Source organism: Euprymna scolopes, chromosome 30 (genome assembly GCF_053919585.1).
Source record: "Euprymna scolopes isolate OS-2025 chromosome 30, ASM5391958v1, whole genome shotgun sequence".
Classification (NCBI taxonomy): Eukaryota; Metazoa; Mollusca; class Cephalopoda; order Sepiida; family Sepiolidae; genus Euprymna; species Euprymna scolopes.
The window spans coordinates 36,470,561-36,496,828 of NC_136511.1; the positions used below are offsets into that span (position 1 = coordinate 36,470,561).

Sequence of the window (26,268 nt, forward strand, 5' to 3'; positions counted from 1 at the left end):
TTTGACTCTCGAGTGTGTATCCATTAATATCTTATATGCTTTTACATAAAGTGATGTGGTTCTCGGTTGATTAACTGTGTCTAACTGAGTTGGATATATACTCGAGAGTCAAAACAATAATAATCATATTCTGTTGTCATAGCCCTAGTAATTACTCTTAATAAGTAAACGACGACGACTACTACTACCACTACAATTGATATCTTTATTTATTATTATTACAACTAATAATATTTTAATCATAATAAAAATAAAACTTCTAGTGACTACTACTACTACTACTACTACTACTACTACTAATAATAATAATAATAATAATAATAATAATAATAATAAATTGGCAAGCGAAGATCAAAGTACTGAAAAGGGAGAGCACTAACAGCTCTCCACTGGATGAGTGCGAAGTGCTAGGATCTTGATGGAGGAGTATTGCCATGCAAATTCCTGTAAAGAGCTATGGCCCTTGCCAATGAGAAATCAATGGTAAGCGGCTGCTGCAATAACGCAAAGTATTTTGCAAAGGTTATCAAAAGAGATGGAGCATACCGGCTGAGAAGACTTGTTATCACCCAGACTTATTATTATTATTATTACTACTATTATTATTATTATTATTATTATTATTATTAGTAGTAGTAGTAGTAGTAGTAGTAGTAGTATAATGTAATCTCTGATGATAGCCTATGTGAATTCCTAGTGAATACAAATAATAAGAATAAGCAGAAGAATTAAGTTGCAAAATTGTTTATTATATAAAAAATACAAAAAATGTCTGTAATAAAGTTTTTATTCGAAAGAGGAATTCGTGTCTGCAATTCGAGTTCGATGCTTGTCTTTGATTTTAGTGATGACGTTGAGTACCTGAAAAGAACAAGATAAATAAAGATATAAGTAAAAGATGAAAACAGAGAAATTGATCGGCAGTTCTTTCTAGTTAAAAAAAAATGGCGGCGATAATAAAAGAACAAAGACATAGAACCGGTAAAATGAGAATGCTACTTTTAAGTTAAGTTGACAAACACAAGCGTTGCGTCAAACTTCTTATATATCGGGTTGGCAGAGAAGTTTCCGCTGTTTTTATTATATTTTGGGATTTATTATTCCTTGAGAATTTTATTTTTGAAATCATTTTGTAATCTTGTTTATTTTCGGGCCAATTAAAGTTAATTTCTATTTATTTTCAGATTATTCAACAAAAAATGTCAAATTAAGAAAAATGAACATTTTTGATAACTTCTTTTCTATAAAAGTATATGGATACACACACACACACACACACACACACACACACACACACACACACATATATATATATATATATATATATATATATATATATATATATATATATATATATATACGCTATGATGCACTCATAACATAATGGATTAAGACGCTGGACTGAAATACATAAGGTCCGGGGTTCGAATCCTTACAACAGTCAAGCTACACTGAAGAGGGGTAGGGCCCGAAACACGCGTGTACGTAGATTATTGTTCTTTTAAAACAAAAATAAATAAATAAATAAAAATATATGTCCAAATAAAAAATGGGCGACTTTCTAAGAAAACACCGGATCTCCAAGGTGAAGACGTTAACCGTAATATCGCTTAAAAAGTCAACAGCAAAAACTACGTATATATATATATATATATATATATATATATATATATATATATGGACTCCTGTCGATTTTCACATCTAGAACTTCGCATCTTTAAAAAGCTAGCATTCAAACTGCGCGTTTAGCGATAAAAATTCCATTTCAAACAGAAGCATGAGGAAGCAACGAACTGACTAAAAAATAAATGTCAGAGAGATAAAAATTGTTTCTCCTGAAAATAAAAAAGTCTATTAATTAATGAATATGAAACATAAAACTCACCGGTTCCTGGTTTGAAAAGCACCGTCGCCGGTGGAAGAAGGTTTGAAGGCAATATTTTGCCATCGATGCCCGTAATGGTGACCTTGATATCGAAATTGTCATGAGCATCGAGACGAAGATGAATTAAACTCTTGGAGATGTCGTACAAGAAGAGTCTGTCAAACGCCCAGAACATTTCGTGTTCTCCTCCCAAAATGGCAAAAGTGCCACCGAATGCGCATCTACCATCTTTGCGGCAAACATCAAAGGTAACATCGGCCGATCGTCCAATCGTTCTCAAGAGGAATCCAGCAAAAACTCTGTCTTTCTCCTGATTCTTCTTTAATTGCACGTCCAATTGAGAAATGGTCATTCCATCAAAGATAAGGTTGTCGTAATCGTAGTGCAGGTCGTGGTAGTCAAATGATTTGAATCCAGTCGCGTGATCGTGTGTTTCAGCGTTGTCGTTGCTTTCAGAGCTGAAAGGCATCAATGGTTTCTTTAATTTGTTGATCTCACAGTTGGCCGTGTTATAAGGCAATCCTCGGTACTTTTGAAGAGCCTGCCAAATAGCCCAGATACGATCTGTGTTGGAGTGGTGCAAGTAGAAGAGGGGATCGTAAGAAGTGTAGTGGAGTGTCGACATGCCATACGGACTGCTGCCTCCTACCCAGGAATGAATGGCGTTGTGGCCTATCTCGAATTGGATTTCAAAATCGCAAAAGTCAGTCTGTTCGAGAGCAAATGCTATTTGTCGGTAAAAGAATGAATGATCATCTTGTTCTGGGTCATCGAACAACTGTGGTCTTGGTGCTCGTGTTGTGTCGGTATTGGCCACATCGATGTGAGCATGATGGAATGGATTGTTTTCAGTTCGAGTGACTAATGTTGGCAAACTGGTGAATGCTGATGTCCAATCCCAATAAGGAATACCAATTGTTGCACCTTTGTTTTTCATGGCGTCTTCCATTTGTTTGACGAACAGTCTGTGCCAGTGAGGAAAGGTAACCATTCCGTGTTGGCAGCAAGCGTATGCTGTTCCGTTGGGGTAGTGGCAGCTGAGTGGCATGCCGTGGAAAGCGGCGATCTTCTGGTAACCATGTTCACTCGTGTCAGCTTGTACAGCGGCCAGGGCTTCTCTCAGGTTATCGATCTCAGATGGAGTCAAGCTGTTCACGTTCTTTCGGACAACGCTTCCGATCTTGTGTTCTTCAACAGTCTGAACAACGGCACCTAAGATCGAAAAACAAACAAAAGATTTAGAGAAATCATTATTAGAATAATTCTATTAAAAAATGATTGCTTTATACACCAAAGTATATAAAAATACACAATGGTTTTTATCGCAACATCAGACTAAATGTTTAAGCAGAATCAATGAATAATCTTCAATCCACAATTTCTTTCAGACAATTCAAGAATATTTACCATAATTAGTGCGTGTAGTATAAAAACCCAAACACAACTCTTTACCTCTTTGATTCAATTTTTTTCGTTCAAACCTGACGCCTCTAAGAATATCCTTCAAAATAGCCTCATCCCATCGGCCGCGATCAAGTCGCTCACGCAATGAGAGACGTTCACGAACTACTGTACGTACTTGTTGACTCATATACATATTCTCTCAGTGACATAACAGAGGCGAGCTAATATACACACAACTAAATACACATCCAATTTACACACACTGTTGTACGCACACGCCACCAGCCGAAACTAACATGAATACTCGTGTTCTTCTAAAACTTCATGGGTGTTATGAATTTTTGTTCATTACCAAATCTTACTCTTCATTATTCTAACAAGCTGTCAATACAAATGGATATGTCTTAGACTTTGTGATTCTTTCCTTTCGCATTGTCTTATAATCTACAGAAGTACATATCTCTATATAAGTATAAACCCCAGTGGCCCTTGCTTACCTGCTTGCTTGCATCTTGTTTTCGGTGATCAAGTGATTCCAATTTTTAAATAAGGGATTACAGGTGGATTTGTATATATAAATAAGCCTGCTTGGTTTCATGAATTTTGTCTTCGACGATGAGCGTGACTTAGGGGCTAAGGAATGAGGGTGGAGAGTTGTATGTTTTGGTTTCGATTCTAGCTGATGGTACCTAAGTTATATAGCTATATTTTTACTTTTGATCTCACTACTGTCTATTAGGTTTAATATAATCATCGATAGAGAATTGTCTGTATAATAATAAATACGTAATCTGCATGAATTAAAATATCATATTTAAGCGTATCTTACGACCTAGAAACGCCTAATATTTTTATACATTTTTTCTATTTTTTGCTTGAATCGAAAATTAGACTGAATTAAAATTTATTAAACCATAAATAAATAAATAAAATTTTAAAAAATTAAAAGTTTTTTTTTTTTTGTTCCCTTTATGAACTTTGCTAAATAATTACATCTGATTATGTTTGTAATTTGCTTATTTCGAAAAGAAATTAAGATAAAAAATATATATTAATGTCTTTGTTATTTACCAAACAAGAACATGGATCATTACAAATACAGTAGAACTCCGTGATACGGCATTAAAAATTAGTAACAAAATACAGTACAGTATATAATACACATGTATATAATCAAATAACATTATAAATAACACCGTAAGGCGGGGTAAACACTGTAACTAGGGGCCGGAAAAACATCGTAACTTAAAAAACGGTATCCTAAAACCATCGTATCCCGAGGTTCTACTGTGTATGTTTATCTATTTATTTGCCTTGTGTAACATTTAGTCGATCCTCGTAATAGATTTATTGATAAAAAAAATAAATATTTAATGACGCCAAATAATGTCTTAAACTTTGTAAATATTCGTAAAATTATTATCGTTCATTTTCATTTATTTATTATTATAAAATATATTTATTATTATAACAACAAATGTCTTTTTTATATCGATTACTGTTTCTCAAATATAAAAGAAGTGACTGAAAATTTGAATAAAAATGTATCTATAGCGATATTATTCAATTTTATATTAATTTATATTTCATATTGGTAAACATGCCTATTATGGTTTACCTTTTTTATATGTCATCGAAATAGTTCACTGGTTTTTCCGAGTGCCAGTTTTTGTAATACAGCAAGCTTATCTACCCATTTCAGGAATAATAGACTTACCCAAAATATATATATATATATATATATATATATATATATATATATATATATATATATATATATATATATATATATATATATATATATATATACATAGTTATATCTAAGCATCAATGCAGCATTCTGACACAAAACCTATATAAGAACACTCCCAGATACATAATGTACAGATATGTGAAAATGTCTTAAAAATCGCTGTTTCAGAGTCTATAGGAAACTTTCTATCTATCTTTCTCTCTAGATAGAGATATCTATGTCGCTCTCTCTCGCTCTCACTCTCTCTCTCTCTCTCTCTTTCTCTATCTATCTATCTATCTATCTATCTACCTCACTCATACATAGATAAAGTGTCTTTTATATGAGATATTTGTACCTTTTATGACTGCCAAAGAAGGAGCTTGGAAGCTTACAAATACATGTTTATATACTTGTTTGTGTTGGTTGACCTTCGCAACGAGTTTATTGATAAAAAATAAATACTTTATGGCGGCAGATAATGTTTTCAACTTCTTTTGCAAATATTCAATATATGACAATTTTACGATTGATTACGAAAGCAGTTGAAAACATTATTAATTTATTATTTGTTTTAATAATAATAACAAATAATAACAAATATTTTTCATATAAACAATTTTTTTTAACATTAAACTAATATTACTTGTTTTGATTGGACTATTGTTGTCAACTTGAATGTTATTTGTGCAACGTTTCGGTCGGTGTAGCCTCCGGCCTTCGTCAGGCATGCTAGTTGCTGTCTTGGAAAAGAAAGGTCAGAGATTAGATGGACCGAAACCTTCCACTGATAAAACTCAAGATGAGAATAATAGTCCGATCCAAACAAGTAATGCAAACAATCAGCCGTCATCTAAAAAAAATCAGAATTGTAATAAAAACAATAGTCGAATATTTAAATAAAAAATACATCTTCATCAGTTTTATATTAATAATATTGTATTTCACATTAGTAACTATTACGTTTTCATTACGTAATATATTTGACTTTTTTTTTTAACGTTACCAGAATAGTTAATTGGCTTTCTGGGTGCGTTGTGTGCAGTCTCTCTCTCTCTCTCTCTCTCTCTCTCTCTCTCTCTCTCTCTCTCTCTCTCTCTCTCTCTCACGTACACACACACGGACACACACACACACACACACACACACACGCACAAGCACGCACGCACGCACGCACGCTCGCGCGCAAATAAACGAACCTTTATTTATTTCAATTTCCCCCGCGCATTTTCCAAAAAAATATGTTTTGTCAGCAACGGCACAATTTCAAATACGCCCACACACTTTTCTCAAACAACAAAAGTAAAATGAACATATTTTTGGCGTACGTAGTTGAAAGCACCATCACGTGACACAAGTTACCAATGAGAAAAATAACAAGATTGTCTTTTTAACGCTTTTCCAAAAACCAAAATATCAGCAGCAGCAATCGTGTTCTGGAGCCGCCCGGAAAGTTCAAAACAGTCTTCTACTGAGAGATTTCAACCTTTTCCCTTTCAGCTCGCTTCGACGACACCACGAGAACATGCCTCTCGTGTTCATAACATCATCGCTGCCAACACCGCCAACACTATGATACACACGCCACGGGGACACTAAAACATCACTTATGCACACACGAATTCATTCCACACATCTTCTAAATTAATAACAACAAATCACGTTCTTCTCGAATTACTTTCCTCATGGGACTTTTTAAGTAAGGCGAACTTCGCCAGATAAACACAAACTTAAAATTAATCTAATTATTTTCACACAGGACTTTAACCTTCAAAACTCATTAATTCCACGAAGGACTTTCACCTAACATTTTAATCATAATGACTTTGAAATAACTTTCACCAATTGGACCTTTATTTATTCACCTTATTGTTTTTGTTAAAAAAATAAATGCAGTGCATTTAAATTAGAAGGAGTCGTTTTGTTTCATTCCTTTTTTTTATTATCTTGTTTGGAGCGAGGAAATTTAATTTTACTTAAACTTCTGAACCCCTACAGTTGTTTCATATTGTTATGGGATAAGTTGATTTGCCCGTTTCAGGAATAATGGATGTACCTAGAGACAGTAACTGTAGTTAAATCTAAACACTGATGTAACGATTCGTAGCAATTATGGCCCAAGAATCATGACGTGTACTTGTGTAACATATTTTTGCTAATACACCTTTTGTTAATTATCCCATTGTGTTCGTCTTGATTCTTACCAACCTTCAAGGCTACAAGAGTTTTATAATTATTTTAGATTATATATCATTAGGATTGTGACAACAGCATATTCTTTTCATTGTTTTGACTCTTGAGTGTATATCCATTAATATTTTATGTTTTTTATATAGACTGATGCAGTTTTCGGTTCATTGACTGTTTCTTACTGTGTCAGATATATACTTGAGAGTCAAAAGAACGAAAGAATATGCTGTTGTCACAACCCTATATATCAGTAAACAGTATCGCTTTATTATATTCTATTTTTAACATTTTGTTATTATGATTTATCTTATTACCTCAATATATGAACTCTTCTTGACGCTATAAATAATAAGAATGATGATAACAGAGGATCGCGTACGTTTGTATTATATAATATGCTTTGCTTTTTAAATATGTAATCGAAATATTTCACTGGTTTTGTGTCTGACAATAATTTTGGAATTCAGTTCATTATCGCTTTACTATATATTATTTTTCCAAACTTTCGTTATGCCAATCTACCCTATTGAGTCACTACGTGGACTCTTCCCGGCACTAGAAATAATGGTTGGTTGGTTGTTTTTGTTTTACGGCATATCAACCCTTTTCAGGTTATTTAATTCCGAATTCAGTGATTTTGAAGAACAATTTTTTAATAGAATATATTTGTTTTGTTTTTTTCAAGTCGGTTTCTATTTAACCCATAGTTGGGACCCTAACAGGTACTACCACTCCGGGTCAGAGTGGACCTGGGAGCAATGGCAATTAAAGGGTGGCTCCACACTCCTCAAAGCCCGCAAGCTGGAGCAGCACCATCGGATATAGTTTAAGGTAATATCCAGGACCTGTTTTTTTTGGGGGTTTTTTTTCAGAATATAATTAAGTTTTACAAAAAATAATAGAAAACAAAAATAGAAGTTTAATGTAGGGGCATTTCGTCTCAGGAAGCCACTAGACAGCCTGATCTGGTAACACCAGCTAGAAATAATGATAACAGTCATCATGTCTAATTCAAATAAACTGTTAAAGTAAAAGTTTACTTAATTTATGTCGTCATAATAGTTTTGTATGACCTTGATTGTATTACATGGACTAAACAATTAGTCAATTGTATTGAGGTGTTTCAAAATTACGTAATGCGTTTCATTAAGTGGCATCGCCTGATCGAAATAAAAAAAATATCCATCCTCTATCAAACAACTTCTCTACCCCCCTCTATTCGATAGCATCAAAAGTAAAACCCTTAAACTTTTGGGCCATGTCAAACGATCAACCACTGGTCTGTCAAAATTATACTTTGATGGCATGTTAGAAAGCAAAAGAGGCAGAGGAAAACTAAAGAGAAGATGGAGAGAAAATGTTTTTTATCGACATTTTTAAACAGTTGAGCGTCCATCAATCAACTTGACCTGGATCGGAAGGGATGGCGAAAAATAAGTCACGTGAGTTCGCAATCCGCACCAAGCGGAACATCACGATATTCAAAAAAGTCTGGAAACTTATTTAAGGCACTTCGTACGTCATATCGTGCAAGTATCCTTTAGAGCAAGCATGTTAAATTCACTCCCACGGTTACGAAGGAGTCAGCTTGTATTGTCATAAAGACCGTACTCTTACACTGATAAGTGAAGTCGTTCAATGAAAATATATTGTAAAATACTTTTCTCTTCTTTTATAGGAAAGCCAAAGGGAAGGTAGAGAGAAATGTTTTTGATTTCACATTTCTCGACAGATGAGCGTCCATCAACCAACTTGCACTGGATCTGAAGAGATGGCGAAAAATAAGTCACGTGGGTTCGTAATTTGCATCAAGCGGAAGATGCTACTCGTAATGATGTCTAATCCAGAAGCAGTGGGAGGTGACGGTGTTCTACTGGTTAACGACACGGATTGACAAACTGATTGTCCCAAGTTCGAATCCAGTTCATTCCACAAAAATAATTTTAACTTAGATGTTGGCAACCTTCGATTGACCCCCACCCCCAGTAAGTACGCGATGTCTTCTAGAAATAATTCTGACTAGAAAAAGAAATCGATGCCGAAAATAGAATCTTCGTAATCATACGATATGTTGATGATAACGATGATTCAGAAGCATTGTTTGACAATACATTACTCTCGTGTTTGTAGTCAAGTCTACCTTGTTACTGTTTCATTTCCTTTCGACCTAATTACTCTCATATATTTCATTGCTTTTGTGTTATGGGGATCTACCCTATTGTCTTATCACATGAACTCTTCCAGACCCTGTGAATAGTGAAAATGATGGTAACAGAGAGAGTCGCTATAACCAACTCCACCCTCTGTCCTATCGCCAAAACGTAGAAATCTTTAGATACCATAAAGACTTCTACTCGAATAGCTTTTTTCCTCAAATTCTCGGGTCCCTGCTTCTCTGATTGTACTGACATGCAGAAATTTAAGTGTAATGTTAACAAACATCTCGCTGCCTAACTCCATAAATAGTATCCCTGCAAATCTGGTCCTAAATAGTAGCCCCTTACGAATAATAATAATAATAATAATAATAATAATAAAAAAAAAATAATAATAATAAAAAAAAAAAACAATACAGAACCAGTCACTGACAACACATTACTTCCATACTTTCTATGAGGAAGTGATGGTGGTCAAGTGGTTAACGACACGGACTGATGGCCTGTTTTTTCCAGGATCAAATTCATTTCGTTCGACAAAAATCACTTTCAATTAGGATGTTGGCAACCTTCGAGTGATTCCTACCGGAAGTACCCGATATCTTTCTAGAAAGAATTCTGACTAGAAAAAATATCAGAGAAACTAATGGCAACACTAGAATCTTCGGATTCATATGATATGGTGAAGAATACTTCCTGTAAATGCATACATTTTAAACTACCTCCATGTTGTCTTATTTCTTTTCGGCCCTTTAAAGCTTCAACAGGTTTTGAGATACTTAATACGAGGTTCCACATGAATAATATGTGAACCACGAGGCTCACTGAGTTTCCTAGTTGGGGAAGATAATACATAATTGGATTTATATTTACCTTTGGCAGGAACATAGATGAGCGATGGTTTGGGCAATTTACTGGCGTCTAAAACGGTTCCATCGACGGATTGGATCTCAATTTCCAGATGAATCTTGCTGTCGTGTTCAAAGAGGGCCTCCATTGGAATGTGCATTTTCTTGAGGACGTCGGTGATGTCCATCTTATAAGTTCTGTCAAAGTGCCAAGGCATTTCGGTTTCTCCGCCCAACACGAAGAGGACTCCAGCATTTGTGCACGCGTTCTCATTGCACACTTTCAGGTGGACGTCGGCCGACGTGTGAATGCCATGCAGCAAGAAGGCGGCAAACGCCCGGTCGTGGGTTTTCTGTTTCTGAATGGCCGTTTCCAATTGAGCTGTGCTCATTCCGTGGAAGTCTAGATTATCATATTTGTAACCAAGTCCCTTATAGTCGAACAGCTTGCTTGGTGTGGACACGGCTCTGGTGTGGGGATTTGGGTTCGATTCCCAAGTGAACGGCTTCATCGGGAAAGACATCTGGTCCAGTGCGCAGTAGGCTTTGTCGTGGGGTAAGTTGCGGTATTGTTGCAGATCTTGCCAAATAACCCAGAGTCGATCGACCTGTAAATCAATATCAGAAAACAACAGAACAATAAATTAGGTTTCATTTATATGTTTTTTTTTACATGTTTTTTTTTTACATGTTTTTTTACATGGGGGGGGGGTTACATGGGTTTTTTTACATGTTTTCTTTACATGGTTTTTTTTACATGTTTTTTACATGGGTTTTTACATATCAAATATGTTTGCGTTATTTAATATCGAAAGCAAATAAATGTCGTAAACGATTTACTGCATACGATTAATTGAACAAAAGTTGCTATTTTATATCTGAACAGGACATTACTCTACCAACAAGAATCTTGTCTCTTCCCACAAATGGAAATCTTCTATTAATTATAAGCGATCCATTGCATACGTTTAATTGAACGCAAGTTGCTGTTCTTTACTATAACTTGATTGTAATTCCAAATTCATAAACTTTCCTAACATTATTAATGCATAATTCCGATAAGGAATTCCATATTCTTTGTCAGCATCCATTGGGCCAATAAATTAGCCCTTGATATATCCAAAGCCTTTTGGCAAGTCTGAAATGAGAAGTTTCTTATTCAAATTAAATCATACAGTATTTTTGGATGAATACTAGAACAAAAGTTGCAAAAGGTGGACATTACTCTCCCAGCATCTTGTATCCTCTTCCAAATGGGCACTTTCTATCTATTGTAAACGCTTTGTTGTGTACGTTTAATTGAACACAAGTTGCTATTTTTTACCTCTCGCCAATTATGATTACTGTTTATAGCTTTTTTCAACATTATTAATATGTAATAGTCTTCAGTTGATCCAAAATCCAATTCAATGATGTCACCCAATCCAGAAAATGACGTTGTAATATAATTATTAAATAGTGGGATTCGTGGAAATTTCACAGGATATTTCAATTTGAATCGAACAAAGTGATGCTATATAATTATTAAATAGTGGGATTCGTGGAAATTTCACTGGATATTTCAATTTGAATCGAAGAAAGTGATGCTATTTTATATCTTCAGCGAGAATCTTGTCTCTTCTTTAAAGTGGATAACTTCTGCCTATTTTTGTTCAATTTAATTGAACACAAGTTGCTATTCTTTACTTCAACGCTATTGTAATTTAGAATTCACAACTTTCCTAATATTATTAATTCGTAAATATTCTGAACTGACATCAATTGGACCAATCACAAAAAGGCTCGTTCTAATATGGGTATCAAGTAGTGTTGAATAATGGGTCGTGTTAGGGCTGGTTGCGAGTCTTGACTATATCAGTGAAAATTACACAAGATGTACTAGTCCCAGACGAGCGGTCGCTGCCATCAACGCCGATAAAATCCTGTCCGCAATGAAGCCCAAAAGACTTGGAGACAAGACCCACAGCAAATATAGCCGACGTCAAATCAACCCTAACCAATTCTAGCAATTCTATTGAGCCCTAGATGTAACGAACGTTCGTATTGACTCTTTAGTTCAAAGATTTACCTATCGCTTCATTTTGTTAAACACCCGTGTCAGGACGTAACAACAATTCCAGAAATGTCTCCACAACAAACCAAATAAGTGTCACCGGCAAACAATCGTGTTACAAAAGTTTGGCATCATTCTTTTCCTTTTAGTTTTTTCGATGAAATTATTTAAGCGATCACATCAACGAAAACGCTACTTGTAACCTAAATGTGACAAAGCAACCGACTAATATTCTCTTATAAAGAGTTCTTCTATCTAAAACAACTTGTGTCCCATTCCATCTCCGCATGTATTCCACACTTTATTGAAGGCTTGAAAATATAAAAGGTTTCCGAAAATTACCTATAGAATATTAGAGTATTGTGCCCACGTTTGCTTCATCTGAAAATGTATATTTGTATGAGGGTCGTTCCAAAAAGTAAAGCCTCATTCATTTAACTAAAAAATTGAAGAGCTATAAAGACGGGAATGGCACCATTAAAACGAGCGACATTTTGTCCACCAGAATTATTTTATCTACATAGAAACGACTATTCTCAATGCACCTTTGCCAAGAATTCAATGAAGCATTTCTACTGACGTACGTATATGACAGGGATTTCAAACCGCCACTAACCACCAGAAAGAGAGAGATGAACCATTTAAGTAATGAATGCATAAGTTCAGTCATCATAACAATGCAATTTGCAATCTCCTCTTGTTCATTCGAGCGGAAAATAGGAAGCAGTACTTTTGAAACACAGTCGATGGAAAATCATAAACGCATTAGTTTGAGCAAAACAATAAATGTCGCATTTCATTGAAGGCTTGAAAAACGAAAAATTTTCTGAAAACTATCTATATCTATCCTAACACCAAAAAATCTGTATAAACATAAAAGAAATTGGAATTCACCTTGTTCTAAAGTCGTCACAAAAATACAGTACGAAATAGTAAGTTACACAACGATATGTGAAATGGTCAGAATTTGATTGTTTAACGATGGCGGAAAAGAGTGAAAATAGTGAAATGGTTGTTTCTTACCATTGAATGGTGGACGTAGAAGATGGGGTCGAAGGACGAGAAGACCAAGCTGGACATGGCGTATTTCTGATGACCACCGATGAGATAATGGATCGAGTTGTGGATCACTTCGAATTGGACTTCAAAGTCGCAATAGTCCTCCTGTTCAAACATCAACATCACTTGTTTATAGAGTAAAGATTCTTTGCCTTCTTTGGAGATGGAGAATAAATCCGGTTGGATGTCTCTCACGGTGTACGTCTCTTCGTTGGCGATGTAACCTCGCAGGAAAGGATTTTCAACGACCGTGTCAGTCCAGGCGTCGTAGTAGTCAGCATCGGCCAAAAGTTTTGGCAGATGAGCGGAAGGCATGGTCCAGTCCCAGTAGGGGATAGCTACATTGGCACCGTGGCGACGCATGGCATCTTCAAAGTGCAACAGATAGACTCTGTGCCAGTGTGGGAAGGTTGGCATACCGTGCAGGCAGCAGGCATATTCGGGGGCCTCTGGGGTCGGGCACATTTTAGATCCGTGGTATCCGGCGATGGTCTGGAAGCCGAAATCACTCTTGTCTTCCTTCAACAATTTCAAAGCAGACATGAGATTCTTAATATCTCTTTCTTCAAGGGAGGTGATGTCTCGTCGGATCTTGTTCAATGGAATCGCTACTTCAATATCGTGATCTGTAGAACGAGAAAGCAAATAATTTTATTATATATATATATATATATATATATATATATATATATATATATATATATATATGAAACTGAGATAATTGAAGGTTATGATGATACGTGCAATTTAACATTCAGAAATCGTAACACACACACACACACACACACACGTACACGCACGCACGCACGCGCTCAAACACACACACATACACACACTCACACTCACACAATGGCAGTCTGACCAATTTAATTTTGTTTCTCTATTTAATCTTTTAATGGATAATCCTAGCGATGAAAATGCCCACCATCTTTTGTCAATCTTACCTGCAGCTGGGATGCGGATGATGGTTGGTTCTGGCAGAACATCAAATAATTCTGTGCCATTTTGAGCAACGACCTTCATTTTGATGGTAAAGTGAGAATCGTCATCCAGGTGCATGTCTCGCAGAATATCGGTAATTTCCATTCGGTAGAGACGATCAAATGCCCAAGGCATTTCGGCACTTCCTCCCAAAACAGAGAAATGGCTTCCCTCGTGACAATCACCCACGTCTGGACAAACCTGAAGTCACAAATGATATTATAGAGATAAGACCAAGTTGGATTAAATACTTTACGAAAGAGAAGAAAGGAAGATGAATTCATTAAAACGTTCAGAATAAGAATTGGAATTTCTAAGTATGCTTTGTTGAAAGAGGATATTATTCGAGACAAGCCACTTTCCCCTAAGAAAGTCTCACCGGTGTACTTTGAATGTATGAACGCTGTGAATTTTGTAATTCAAACATACACAAATGTAGGTAAACGCGAAAGAAAATATTCAAAGTGATTTTTCTCATTGAAATGTATTTATTAACATAAATTTTTAATAGTAAAATAAAACAGTAAATAAAATAAACATCATTTTTTTGCAATGTTTTATCTTTTTTTCAAATGTGTATTCGTTTAAAATATTATTTTGTATTATGAAATATTTATTAACAAATATTTGTTTTTGTCCCCCAAATTAAATAAACGACATAATAGAAATGGATCCATTAGAGGATTTTGCTCAAAAATGCCCGTTTCATTCGACGGCGACAAAGAAATACCTGGAAACATTTGGAATGTTCTCTTATTTTTTAAATATTCAAACGAATGTTTATTTGATAGTGAATGTAACATAATATATCATCATGAGTCGCATTTTATGCTTGGTGCGGATTGCAAACCCACGTGATCAATTTTTCGCCATTCCTTCCGATCCAGAGCACAGTGGTTGATGAACGATAAACTGTTGAGAAATGTCTAATTAAAAACATTTTCTCTCCACCTTCTCCTTGGCTTTCCTCTGCTTCTTTTACCTTCTAGCATACCATTAAATCATAACTTTGACAAGTCAGTGGTTGCTCGTTTGACATGGCCGAAAAGTTTAAGTGTTTTATTTTTAATTTTATCAAATAGAGAGGGTAGGGAAGTAGTTTGAAAGTGGATATTTGTTGTTGTTTTTTTTTTTTTTCAATCAGGCGATATAACAGAGTTTTATATTCATGCTACACCGGCGAGTGCAAGACAGTTTCTCAGGATGAAGTAGCTTATCTCGAACAATATTCCCTTTTCACCAGGAATATTTATACTAACTATAATACTACTACCATTAATAATAATAATTACGGTACAACTACTACTAATAATAATATAAGAATACTACTACTAATACTACCTAAATTCCAATAAAGACGAATCGTCGTTGCAAGCAAGAAGTCAATGGTAAGTAACTGTTGCGATAACGCAAAACATTTGTAAACGTTATTGAAAAAGGTGGAGAGTTCTGGGAATCTAGGGAAACCTGTTGTCACTCGGATTACAGGCAATACCAGCATCTGTTGCCAGTGAGTAATCTCTGTTGATTGTCTGTGTGAGTACTCCTGACTCGTTGTAACCCAGACTCCAAGAAATACCACAGGTTGTTCTCATAGAAAACTCTTTGATGTTAATCTATGTGGAAACTCCTAGTAAGTGAATAATAATAATAATAATAATAATAATAATAATAATAATAATAATAATAATCGACAATAACAACACTAGACACGAAATGTGGCAATAGAAATAATTGATAATGATATTATATATTAAAGTTCTCATACCATTTCGTTTGACAGGTGGAGGTTTTATTGTGTTGATCGCTAGACCCTCTAACTAAACTTTACTTTAAATGTAAAAGTTCTGAAATGTTGGCTGTTTTGTTATTTGTCATTATCCTTGATGATTTACCGTAATGAAACAAGTGACTTACCTCAAAGGTCGCGTAAGCAGAGCTGCCAAATCCATGAAGCAAGAATCCAACAAACGTGCGATCTTTCTGCTTCTCGTGTCGAATGTAAGACTCCAGTTGAGGAATGGACATACCGTTCATTTCTAACATGTCGTATTCGTAATGGAAGTGGTCTTTATAGTTGAACACATCGACCGGTTTGGAGTACTTTTCGGTAATGGGGTTCAAGTTATACGGAGATCCGAAAGAGAATGGTTTCAATGGTTCGCTCATCAATTCGAGGGCACAGTTCGACTCGTATGCTGGAAGTCCACGGAATTTCTGCAGTTCTTGCCAGATGACCCATAAACGATCAACATTGGCATGGTGCAGGTAGAACAGGGGGTCATAAGCGGCGTAGTGTAGATGGTTCAGGGAATACATTTCTTTGCCGCCAAGCCAGGAATGGATAGCGTTGTGGACAATTTCGAATTGGATTTCAAAATCACAGTAGTCGGTTTGTTCGAGAGCCAAGATAATATTGTCAAAAAGCCAGGTCTGTTTTCCGAGAGCGGGCTGTTCAAATAAATGTTCACTTACATCTCGGGCGGTCATGGCTTCGGCGCTGATAAAGCTGATGTGACCGTGATTGAAAGGGTTAAACATCTCAACACCTGTGAAAGGATCGGTGTATTTCTCCGCAGCCATGAAACTTGGAATTTCTTTCATTGGATACGTCCAGTCCCAGTAAGGTACGCCGACGATGGCACCGTGTCTGTGCAGGGATTGTTCGAATTGGACGACGTACAACCTGTGCCATTGTGGGAAGGTGGCCATGCCGTGGACACAGCATGCGTACTGGCGTTTGTCATTTTCGCTGGTACACAACGGGGGAAGGGCGTGGAAGGAAGCAATGCTTTCGAATCCGCTCGAAGATTTATCCTTCTGCATACGTTTCAGAGCATGCATCAAAGAATTGGTTTCCTGTAAAGAGAGGCGACCCACACTCTTTCGGACTACGTTTCCGTGGATGGATTTTTCAGCTGGAGCGTGGTCGGCGCTTTCTGAAATTTAGAGAAGAAACAGGCTTAAATATTGCCAACATTCTACATAAATATATGGCTTAAATGTAAAATGACATAAAATTTTCTTCTTTTAAGTTTTCTGTATTTTCTTGGCATTTAAACACGAGATTTGATATATCAGTTCAGTAGCAAATTAAATATTCTTAGCTCATGTAATGGAAAATAATTATAAACTCTTTATTGAATCTAAGTTGCTATTTCACTTGGGCTGTGTTGCAGACTCGTATAATCCCAAACCAATGTGCGTGGATCATTACATAAGATCTAGTGTTGTTTTAAGTCTGTGTAGTCGATCTCGAAGTCCGTAAGTACATATATTTGGCTAATAATGCCTTCGTTTAGAAACAAAAATAATTTCCGAAGTTATTAAAAAAGACATTTTATTTAGTTTGTCTGTTCTACGCAAATAGAAAAATGTGACTGGTTGATAAAAATGTATATTGCATACATATTTATAAGACAGTAGTTTTACAATGTTAATACGCGAGTTCGAATCTCACGTAACTTTAGAGGACTTATTTTTTTAACTAGATACGTGTATTATAACTTTAGAGAAATTCATATAATAACAGAAAAATACATAAATGTTTTAATATATATATATATATATATATATATATATATATATATATATATATAGTGCATATGAATGGTTATAAAAAACATATGCTTACCTGTTTTGGGGACGGAAATTATGGTTGGGTCTGGGAAAACCTTCTGCATGATTCGCGATCCATTAACAGCCGTCACCTCGGTTATGACCCGGAAGTGACTGTTTTCGTTGAGTCCTAGTTTCTTCAGGTCATCTGTAATCTCGTAACGGAACAGTTTGTCGAATTGCCAAGGCATCTCGGTGTCTCCTCCCAAAACCGAGAAAATCCCTGCATAGTTACCACAGTTCTCTTCATCAACCCCAGTAGGGACACAGATGTAAAGACGGACGTCAGCCGACGCTTTGATGCCATGCAACAAAAAGCCAACAAAGACACGATCGTGATCCTGCTTTTGCCGCAACATCCTATCTAATTGACGAATGCTGAGTCCGGCAAAGGACAGGGTGTCGTATTTGTAATGCAAAACGTTCTGATAATCGAACACGTCGTTCGGTCTGCTGTGCGTGAATGTCAGCTTGTCCTGGTTAGCCGTGCTGTTGCTAAATGGCCGCATTGGTTGGTTCATCTGGGGTAGAGCACAGTTCGCCTCGTTGAATGACAACTTCCGGTAACGCTGAAGCTCTTGCCAAATCGCCCACAAACGATCCACATTGCTATGGTGAAGGAAGAAAACGGGATCGTAGGCAGCGTAGTCTAGGGAAGACATGGAGTGGGGGTCGCGACCGCCAAGCCAGGAATGGATTGTGTTGTGGAGCACTTCGAAATGAACCTCAAACTCACAGAAATCGGTCTGTTCAAATGCAAACAGCGTGTGATCATAAAGATATCTGTTATTAAACAACTGCGATTGAGGGTCACGATCAGTTATGGCGTGTTCGAAGGTGATCTCGCCTTTAAAGAAAGGATTCGCCTCAATATGGAGAGTACGGGAATTGTAGTAAGAAGCCTCGCTAAAGAATTTCGGTAAATGTTTGAACGGTTCTACCCAATCCCAGTAGGGTACGGCCACTCCAGAACCGTGAGCTAATAATTCGTTTTCGACCAAAGTCACGTATAGACGATGCCAATGTGGGAATGTAGGCATGCCGTGAAGGCAGCAGGTGAAAACCTTGGTACCATCTTCATTTGGACATTGAGCTGGAAGGCCGTGGAATGCGGCTATCTCTTCGTATTTCCCACTCTTTGCGACTTGTTTAAAGGCGTTCCTCAAAGACTCTACCTCTCCGGCGCTGAGGTGATCCAAATTTTTTCGGATGCGATTAGCACTAGTGACGGGGTTTATCCAAATTTTCGAATCTTTATACTGGCCTGAAAGAAAAAGAAGAAAAATCAATACATACAAGCCTAAAAAATTAAAACATGAACCAACAGCTATTACGTTACGCATGCATATTCGTAATGCCGTCGTTCGATCTTCACCTGGCAAATTCCATTTTTTTTTAATGTTCACACTTTTGCACCGATTTTCCCCAACTAAAACTAAAATATAAAGTTTTGCACGAGTTCAAATACCCTATATATTAAGTTTCATGTCTGCAGATCCAAAACTGACGGAGGAGTTTGGTCGGCATAATTTTTTATAGAAATATATATACGCATACAAAATGTATATTAGAAAGAGTTTTGTGTTTACTATAAACTTTTTACGTAAAAATTAGCAAGTATAAATACTGCAGAATATCTTCATGAATATTATTACACGTAAAAGTTAACTAAATATGATCATCCCATAACAAAACCGAAAAAAAAACTAATAGGGAATTAATTAAAATGAATGTTTCAAAGAATATGCAAATTAGCTAGATCTTTTGCAGATGAATGCAATTCCACGACCCATATATAAACGTGGCAGGCGTAAGTCAGCTCTAAGTGCTCTTTACGCATGCTCAAATATACATTTATACGTGAAAATCGGTTAAATCCTGACGTTTCGTTATTCATCTGACGATAGCTCAAACGGTAACGACTAACGCTGGAGTAGTAAATATTTTGGTTTCTATTCTAACTGATGGTACCAAAGTCATTTACTAAAAATTTTACATAAATAACTAATATATATTGGGTACAATATAATAAGCATTAGAATATTGTTCTATGATAATAAATACGAAATCTGCATGGATTAAATATTATATTTAGGTTATTTTACGACCGGAAAAAATATTTAAGCGTATTTTACAATCGGACGAAGGCGGGCGGTCTGCTAGTACACACACACACACACACACACACACACACACACACACACACACACACACACACACACACATATATATATATCGTTTATTCCTCGACTTAAGTAATTTGTGTGTAAGCGCAACATATGCCAGGTTTTATTGCTAGTAGCATTAAGATGTGACCTGCCATTTAATTTTCGAATCTCTAAATGGATACGTCTATCTACACTGATTAATCGTAAACGACGAAACAGGTAACTTGGAGCGAGTTTATATATGGTCATCCACAGATGGTCGAGTTCTAATTCCAAAATGCAAGGTCAATACTTGGCATGGAAAGGGGTTTATACAAATGTAGTATATATGTCAAGATTATTCCGGTAGTGATCAAGTTTCACTTAGAAAAAAAGCTCAATAGTTAGCATGGAATAGAGCTTATAAGTATATATTAATTTTAAAAATATGTTATTTTACATCCATCTAAAAGCATACAAAGGCCCTTATGAATATATATATATATATATATATATATATATATATATATATATATATATATATATATATATATATTCATTTCAAAAATGTATATTATTTTATAGTCATTTTAAAGTCATATGTACACACACACACACTATGGAATATTCGGTTTAATACTTACCAAGACCTGGTTGAAACACAACTGTCGGGTTGAGTTTGACGTTCTCGACATGTTCACCCTTCATATCCTTAACCCCATATTCAATATGATATTTGTCGGTGTAATGTAGCTTCATTTCGTCCATCACATGAGTGATGTCCGATTTGTACGATCGATCGAACTTCCATGGCATTTCGTTTTCACTTCCCAACACGTAGAACTCGCCAGCTTTCATTTTATTATCACTTGCATCGTCTTTAATAAAGTACTCAACGAGAAGAGATTTCTTTAGACCTTCCAGCATAAACGTGACAAACACTCGGTTCTTCGCCTTTCGTCGGTTGATTTCTCGTGACAGTTGTGGAATAGACAGACCGTTCAGTTCTAACGTGTCGTATTCGTAGTGGAAAACCTTCTTGTAGTCAAACACGTCGAAAGGAACAGAATGTTCACGTGTCTGTTGGTAAGGGTTGATCTCACTCGACAAGCTGAACGGAGACATTGGTCGGCGTAACATTTCAATGGCGCAGTTGGCCGAATTGTACGACTTGCCACGGAACTTCTGCAGCGCTTGCCATGTAGCCCAGATCCTGTCGACGTTTGAATGATGCAGCATAAAAATTGGGTCAAACGCAGAGTACTCAAGGGATGACATCGAGTACATCTCGGTTCCACCGACTAAGGCATGAATGTGGTTATGGGCGATTTCGAACTGAACTTCAAAATCACAGAAATTTTCCTGTTCCAATGCATAAAATATCTCATCAGCAAGGTGGGTATAATGTCCGAATTTGGGTTGTTCAAAGAGAGTTGCTGATGGGGCTCGACTTGTTTTAGCACCGGCCTCATCAATGGCACCACTGAAGAATGGGTTAGGATGTACCTCGCCCTTCTCGTCTGTGTATTGCTCTTCTGTTACAAGTGCTGGAAGATCGGTGATGGGTCGGGTCCAGTCCCAATAAGGAATTCCTCCATTATAACCTTTATCTCTGAGTCCATTTTCAAAGTTTAGAGTAAGTAATCTGTGCCAATGGGGGAAGGTGGCCATTCCATGTTGACAACAGGCATATTTCACTTCAGCTTCAGGACTCGGACACCATTTCGTAGAACCGTGGAAAGCGGCTACTTGTTGGTAACCAGTAACAGTTTTATCGGCCGCAAAAGCAGCCAATGCTGTTCGAAGTTCAGTCATTTCGTGATGGGTCATACTGGCAATGTCTTTCCTCGAGCGGTGCATCTCATCAAATTTCACACTTTCGACTGCAATCAAAAATTAAATACATTTCATATTATTTCGCAATTACATCAATAAAGTTTAAACGCATTTTAAAAGATGGAATAATTTTTTCTTCATTGCCTATTTATACTTGAATAAAGAAAGAAACAACTCTGCAATAATTTTGTATTCATGCTATATTTATATTTTAATAAAGAAACAACAATTCTTTGTTTTCTCTTTATTCTCCAATAGACTTTAGTAAAATATGGAGTTAGTAGTTCATATTTTTTATCGATAACAAAACTGGCACGTAGTTTAAGTCGTTTTTCAAGCGTATTCATTTTTTAAATATTTTAATATAGCTGTTAAATTACTTGTTCAATACATGCGACTGAGCATCGCATCTCCATTTGGTATTCTCTGGACACTTTCTCTTTCAATGAAAGCCAAATGTCTGGGTCGTTTATGACACGAATATTACTACTTAAAAGGTATGGTAATATTTAATTTATATAAACATTGAAAAACATACGTCGTACAAATTCATTGTCAATTTTTATATTATTTTCCTTTATATTAATATTTTAGAATTAATTAGTCCAAAAAGGATCGATATGTTTATAAAAATAATACCATGTTCCTCTGTTTTTGTTAAAATGATGTTAAACAGAAACTCGGCCCATTATCTAAAAAGGAACATAATGTTAATTATAATAATGTTAACATAATGTTAATTATAATAATGGTAACATAATGTTAATTATAATAATGGTAACATAATGTTAATTATAATAATGGTAACATAATGTTAATTATAATAATGTTAACATAATGTTAATTATAATAATGGTAACATAATGTTAATTATAATAATCTTAACATAATGTTAATTATAATAATGTTAACATAATGTTAATTATAATAATGGTAACATAATGTTAATTATAATAATGTTAACATAATGTTAATTATAATAATGGTAACATAATGTTAATTATAATAATGGTAACATAATGTTAATTATGATAATCTTAACATAATGTTAATTATAATAATGTTAACATAATGTTAATTATAATAATCTTAACATAATGTTAATTATAATAATGGTAACATAATGTTAATTATAATAATGGTAACATAATGTTAATTATAATAATGTTAACATAATGTTAATTATAATAATGGTAACATAATGTTAATTATAATAATCTTAACATAATGTTAATTATAATAATGGTAACATAATGTTAATTATAATAATATTAACATAATGTTAATTATAATAATGGTAACATAATGTTAATTATAATAATGGTAACATAATGTTAATTATAATAATATTAACATAATGTTAATTATAATAATGTTATTTATTTACTAAACAATTCCTCGCTTTATTTACACAATTTTTATTTATTCATCTGATATGTTTTCATTTTATTTCCTTTCCACATTTATTATTAAAAAATAAAATTTTGTTGCGACATATTATTCGGATGATCAACATATTCTATTTCTTCCACTACAAAACGAAAACCTATACCAACTATTAATCGGTCCTGGATATGACCTTAAACTATATCCGATGGTGAGGCCCCATCTTGTGAGCATTGGGGGAGTGTGGAGCCACCGTTTAGTTGCCATTGCTCCCAGGTCCACTCTGACTCCGAGTGGTAGTACCTGTTAGGGTCCCAACTATGGATTAAATAGAAACTGACTTGAAAAAACATTCTACTAAAAAACTTTTCTTCAAAATCTTTGGATTCCGCATGAAATAACCTGAAAAGGGTTGATATGCCGTAAAACAAAACAACCACCAACACCACGACCACCACGACGACAACGACCACCACCACCACCACCACCACTAACAACAACAACAACAACAACAACAACTATTAATCAACCCAACCTGAAAATTATTTGCAGATGAAGGACATTCAGACTAATGTGAACCCAGTCATCAGTCAAAACACTGGGCCATGACTTTAGAACTAATCAAATGTAAGGGTTATTATTCTCTATTTTAAAGTCTACACAAGAAAAAATTTTCAGGAAATTTTTATTTTTTGCATAAAAATTTATCACATTTTTAAATTTTGTGAAGGGTTTAATTTGATAATGAAGCAAGTTAAATGAAAGAAACCCCGCCTCTGTAATAACCATTTCCTTCGCTAGAAATAAAACATGGATCACCCTCTGGTTTGAATAAGCGATAACTGTTTTTTTGTTTTTGTTTTCATTCATAAGAAATGACGTCCTTTGATTAATTCTAATTTAAGGTTTTCTGATTTAAAAGAGTAAGTTTTAATTTAATTATGATTTTAATTGTTATCATATTTTCCCATTAGAAACAGAAGAGGACAGTTTGTAAAACCCAACGTAGACGGATAGATCAATAGGTTATTTACAAGCACAAAAAAGGGAAACCGATTGTATTTACCTATTGGTGGCGTGTAGATGACAATTGGTGCCGGAATGATGGTAGGCGGCAACGCAGTTCCATTCATGTCTTTAATGTCAACGCGCAGCGAATATTCGCCAAAGTGATCGACTCCCAGAGCAGCCAATGCATGGGTGATTTCATGTTTGTAGACTCGATCAAATCTCCACGCCATTTCTTTGCTGCCGCCAAGTATGGCAATTGAACCAGCCATAAATTCGTTTTCTCCCGCCACAACGTACAGGTCGACATTGGCTGACGTGTGAATGCCCATCAGAAGGAAACCGGCAAACACGCGTTTCTTGGCTTCGTTTTCCTCGATGTGATGTTGCAGTTCCTGGATGGACATGCCTCCAAAGAACAGGGTGTCATACGTGTACTTCAGTTCGGTTCTGTAATCGTAGATATCGGTGGGGACCGAGTGTGAATGGGTCAGTTCATCGTTATTGAGGGGTGCCTCGAATGCAAATGGTTTCAATGGTTGATGGACGTCTGAATTTGCGCAGTGAGCCTTGTATGGTAGTCCTCTTTGGATTTGAAGGGCTTGCCAAATGGCCCACAACCTGTCGACTTGCGAGTGATGTAACCAAAACATTGGATCAAATGACGTGTAATGCAAAGCGGCCATGGAGTAAGGCTCGTCACCTCCAACCCAAGCATGAATGGCGTTGTGAGTCACTTCAAACTGAACCTCAAAGTCACAGAAATCGTGTTGCTCAAATGCCAACATCATGCCGTCATACAAATAGCCATGATCTCCGACAGTCGGTCTTTTAAATAATCTGCAAAAATAAAAGAAAATATTAAATAATTTATGAAAGACAAAGTTATACAAACAAAATTCAATGGGAACCTAAGAATTTTCATAATTATCTCCCCTTTACTATAACTCTTTAATATACTTTTAACTAAATATACGCCATATTATAAACTTACTATCTACGTTTTTTAGCTTTATCTATGATATTAGTGAGGCCGTCTTTAGTGGGCAAGAGTCATCTTCCTCTCATCATAATTCGTAGGTTTAATGCGCTGAAACAAGTTTCAAATTAAATGTAATGTGCATAAAACTATAAATCTGCAATTTTCCTAAATTCGTTCAGTTTTAAAAATCAGGCGCCACAAATAAATGGTTAATTCTCTCTTCTGGACAATTTTAACCAATTTTAATAATACAAAAAAGCAACCATGTTGGGGACAGGACGGTCTGCCGTGATTTAGACGATCCCGTCCCCATGTGTATGATGGTGAAATGGGTGTATTTAATGGTAGAGAAATTGAAAAGGCGAAAGGTCGCATAATGAAGACGAAAATATACCGTTATATATCAACGAAACAAATGCAATTTATTTGCATAAATATATACAGGAAAGAGGATAGAAAATGATTAGGAAGAATAAGAGTTCATTGAGAGATGAGTAACGTTACTTGCGAGAGGCTGGCGGTAGCCAGGAGCATTGTGGTGGCCCATTGCCACCGGACCGGTGTTTGTCACATCTTGACTGTCTGAGCGTTCCGCAGAAAAGAGAGTGAATTAAGAGAAACAGGAAGTGACGTAGCTAGGTCGCTCTTCTGAGTAAAAGGGCGATAATCGAGTTGGGCTGAGAGTGTTCAACTCCCACAACCATACTCATCCCAACGTTATTTTATTGTCTTATTCGCGCGTTCTTTTACTCTCCTCATTATACCATCTGTTGACTTCTACTCAACATTCTCTGTTTTTTTTTTTTCTCCAGTTTTTCTATCCAATATGCTTCACTCATTTACATCGATATGTCATATTCCACGCATGTACACACGGGTTTAATTCTGGTTTTATTTTATTAGACGAAATATATAAGATTTAATGTCATTCGTAACTATATAGATTTAACATCTAAAAATAAATACTTGAAGTCACCAATATT

At 35.6% G+C, this 26,268-nt stretch overlaps 1 protein-coding gene across 1 annotated transcript in view; it reads right to left on the minus strand.

The window, feature by feature from the left end:
* Window positions 1–728: 728 nt before the first annotated feature.
* The window catches only part of LOC145254745 (hemocyanin G-type, units Oda to Odg-like), a 41,176-nt gene continuing 15,636 nt past the window's right edge, over window positions 729–26,268 (minus strand). Inside the window, exons 5-13 of the mRNA XM_080113484.1 lie at window positions 24,362–25,143; window positions 20,718–21,956; window positions 17,943–19,190; window positions 16,226–17,247; window positions 14,272–14,509; window positions 13,292–13,953; window positions 10,241–10,823; window positions 1,886–3,097; window positions 729–861 (exon numbers count right to left, since the gene is read on the minus strand). Of these exons, the coding sequence (XP_079969610.1) occupies window positions 842–861; window positions 1,886–3,097; window positions 10,241–10,823; window positions 13,292–13,953; window positions 14,272–14,509; window positions 16,226–17,247; window positions 17,943–19,190; window positions 20,718–21,956; window positions 24,362–25,143 (7,006 nt within the window). The 3' untranslated portion in view covers window positions 729–841. The remainder of the gene's footprint in view (window positions 862–1,885; window positions 3,098–10,240; window positions 10,824–13,291; window positions 13,954–14,271; window positions 14,510–16,225; window positions 17,248–17,942; window positions 19,191–20,717; window positions 21,957–24,361; window positions 25,144–26,268) is intronic.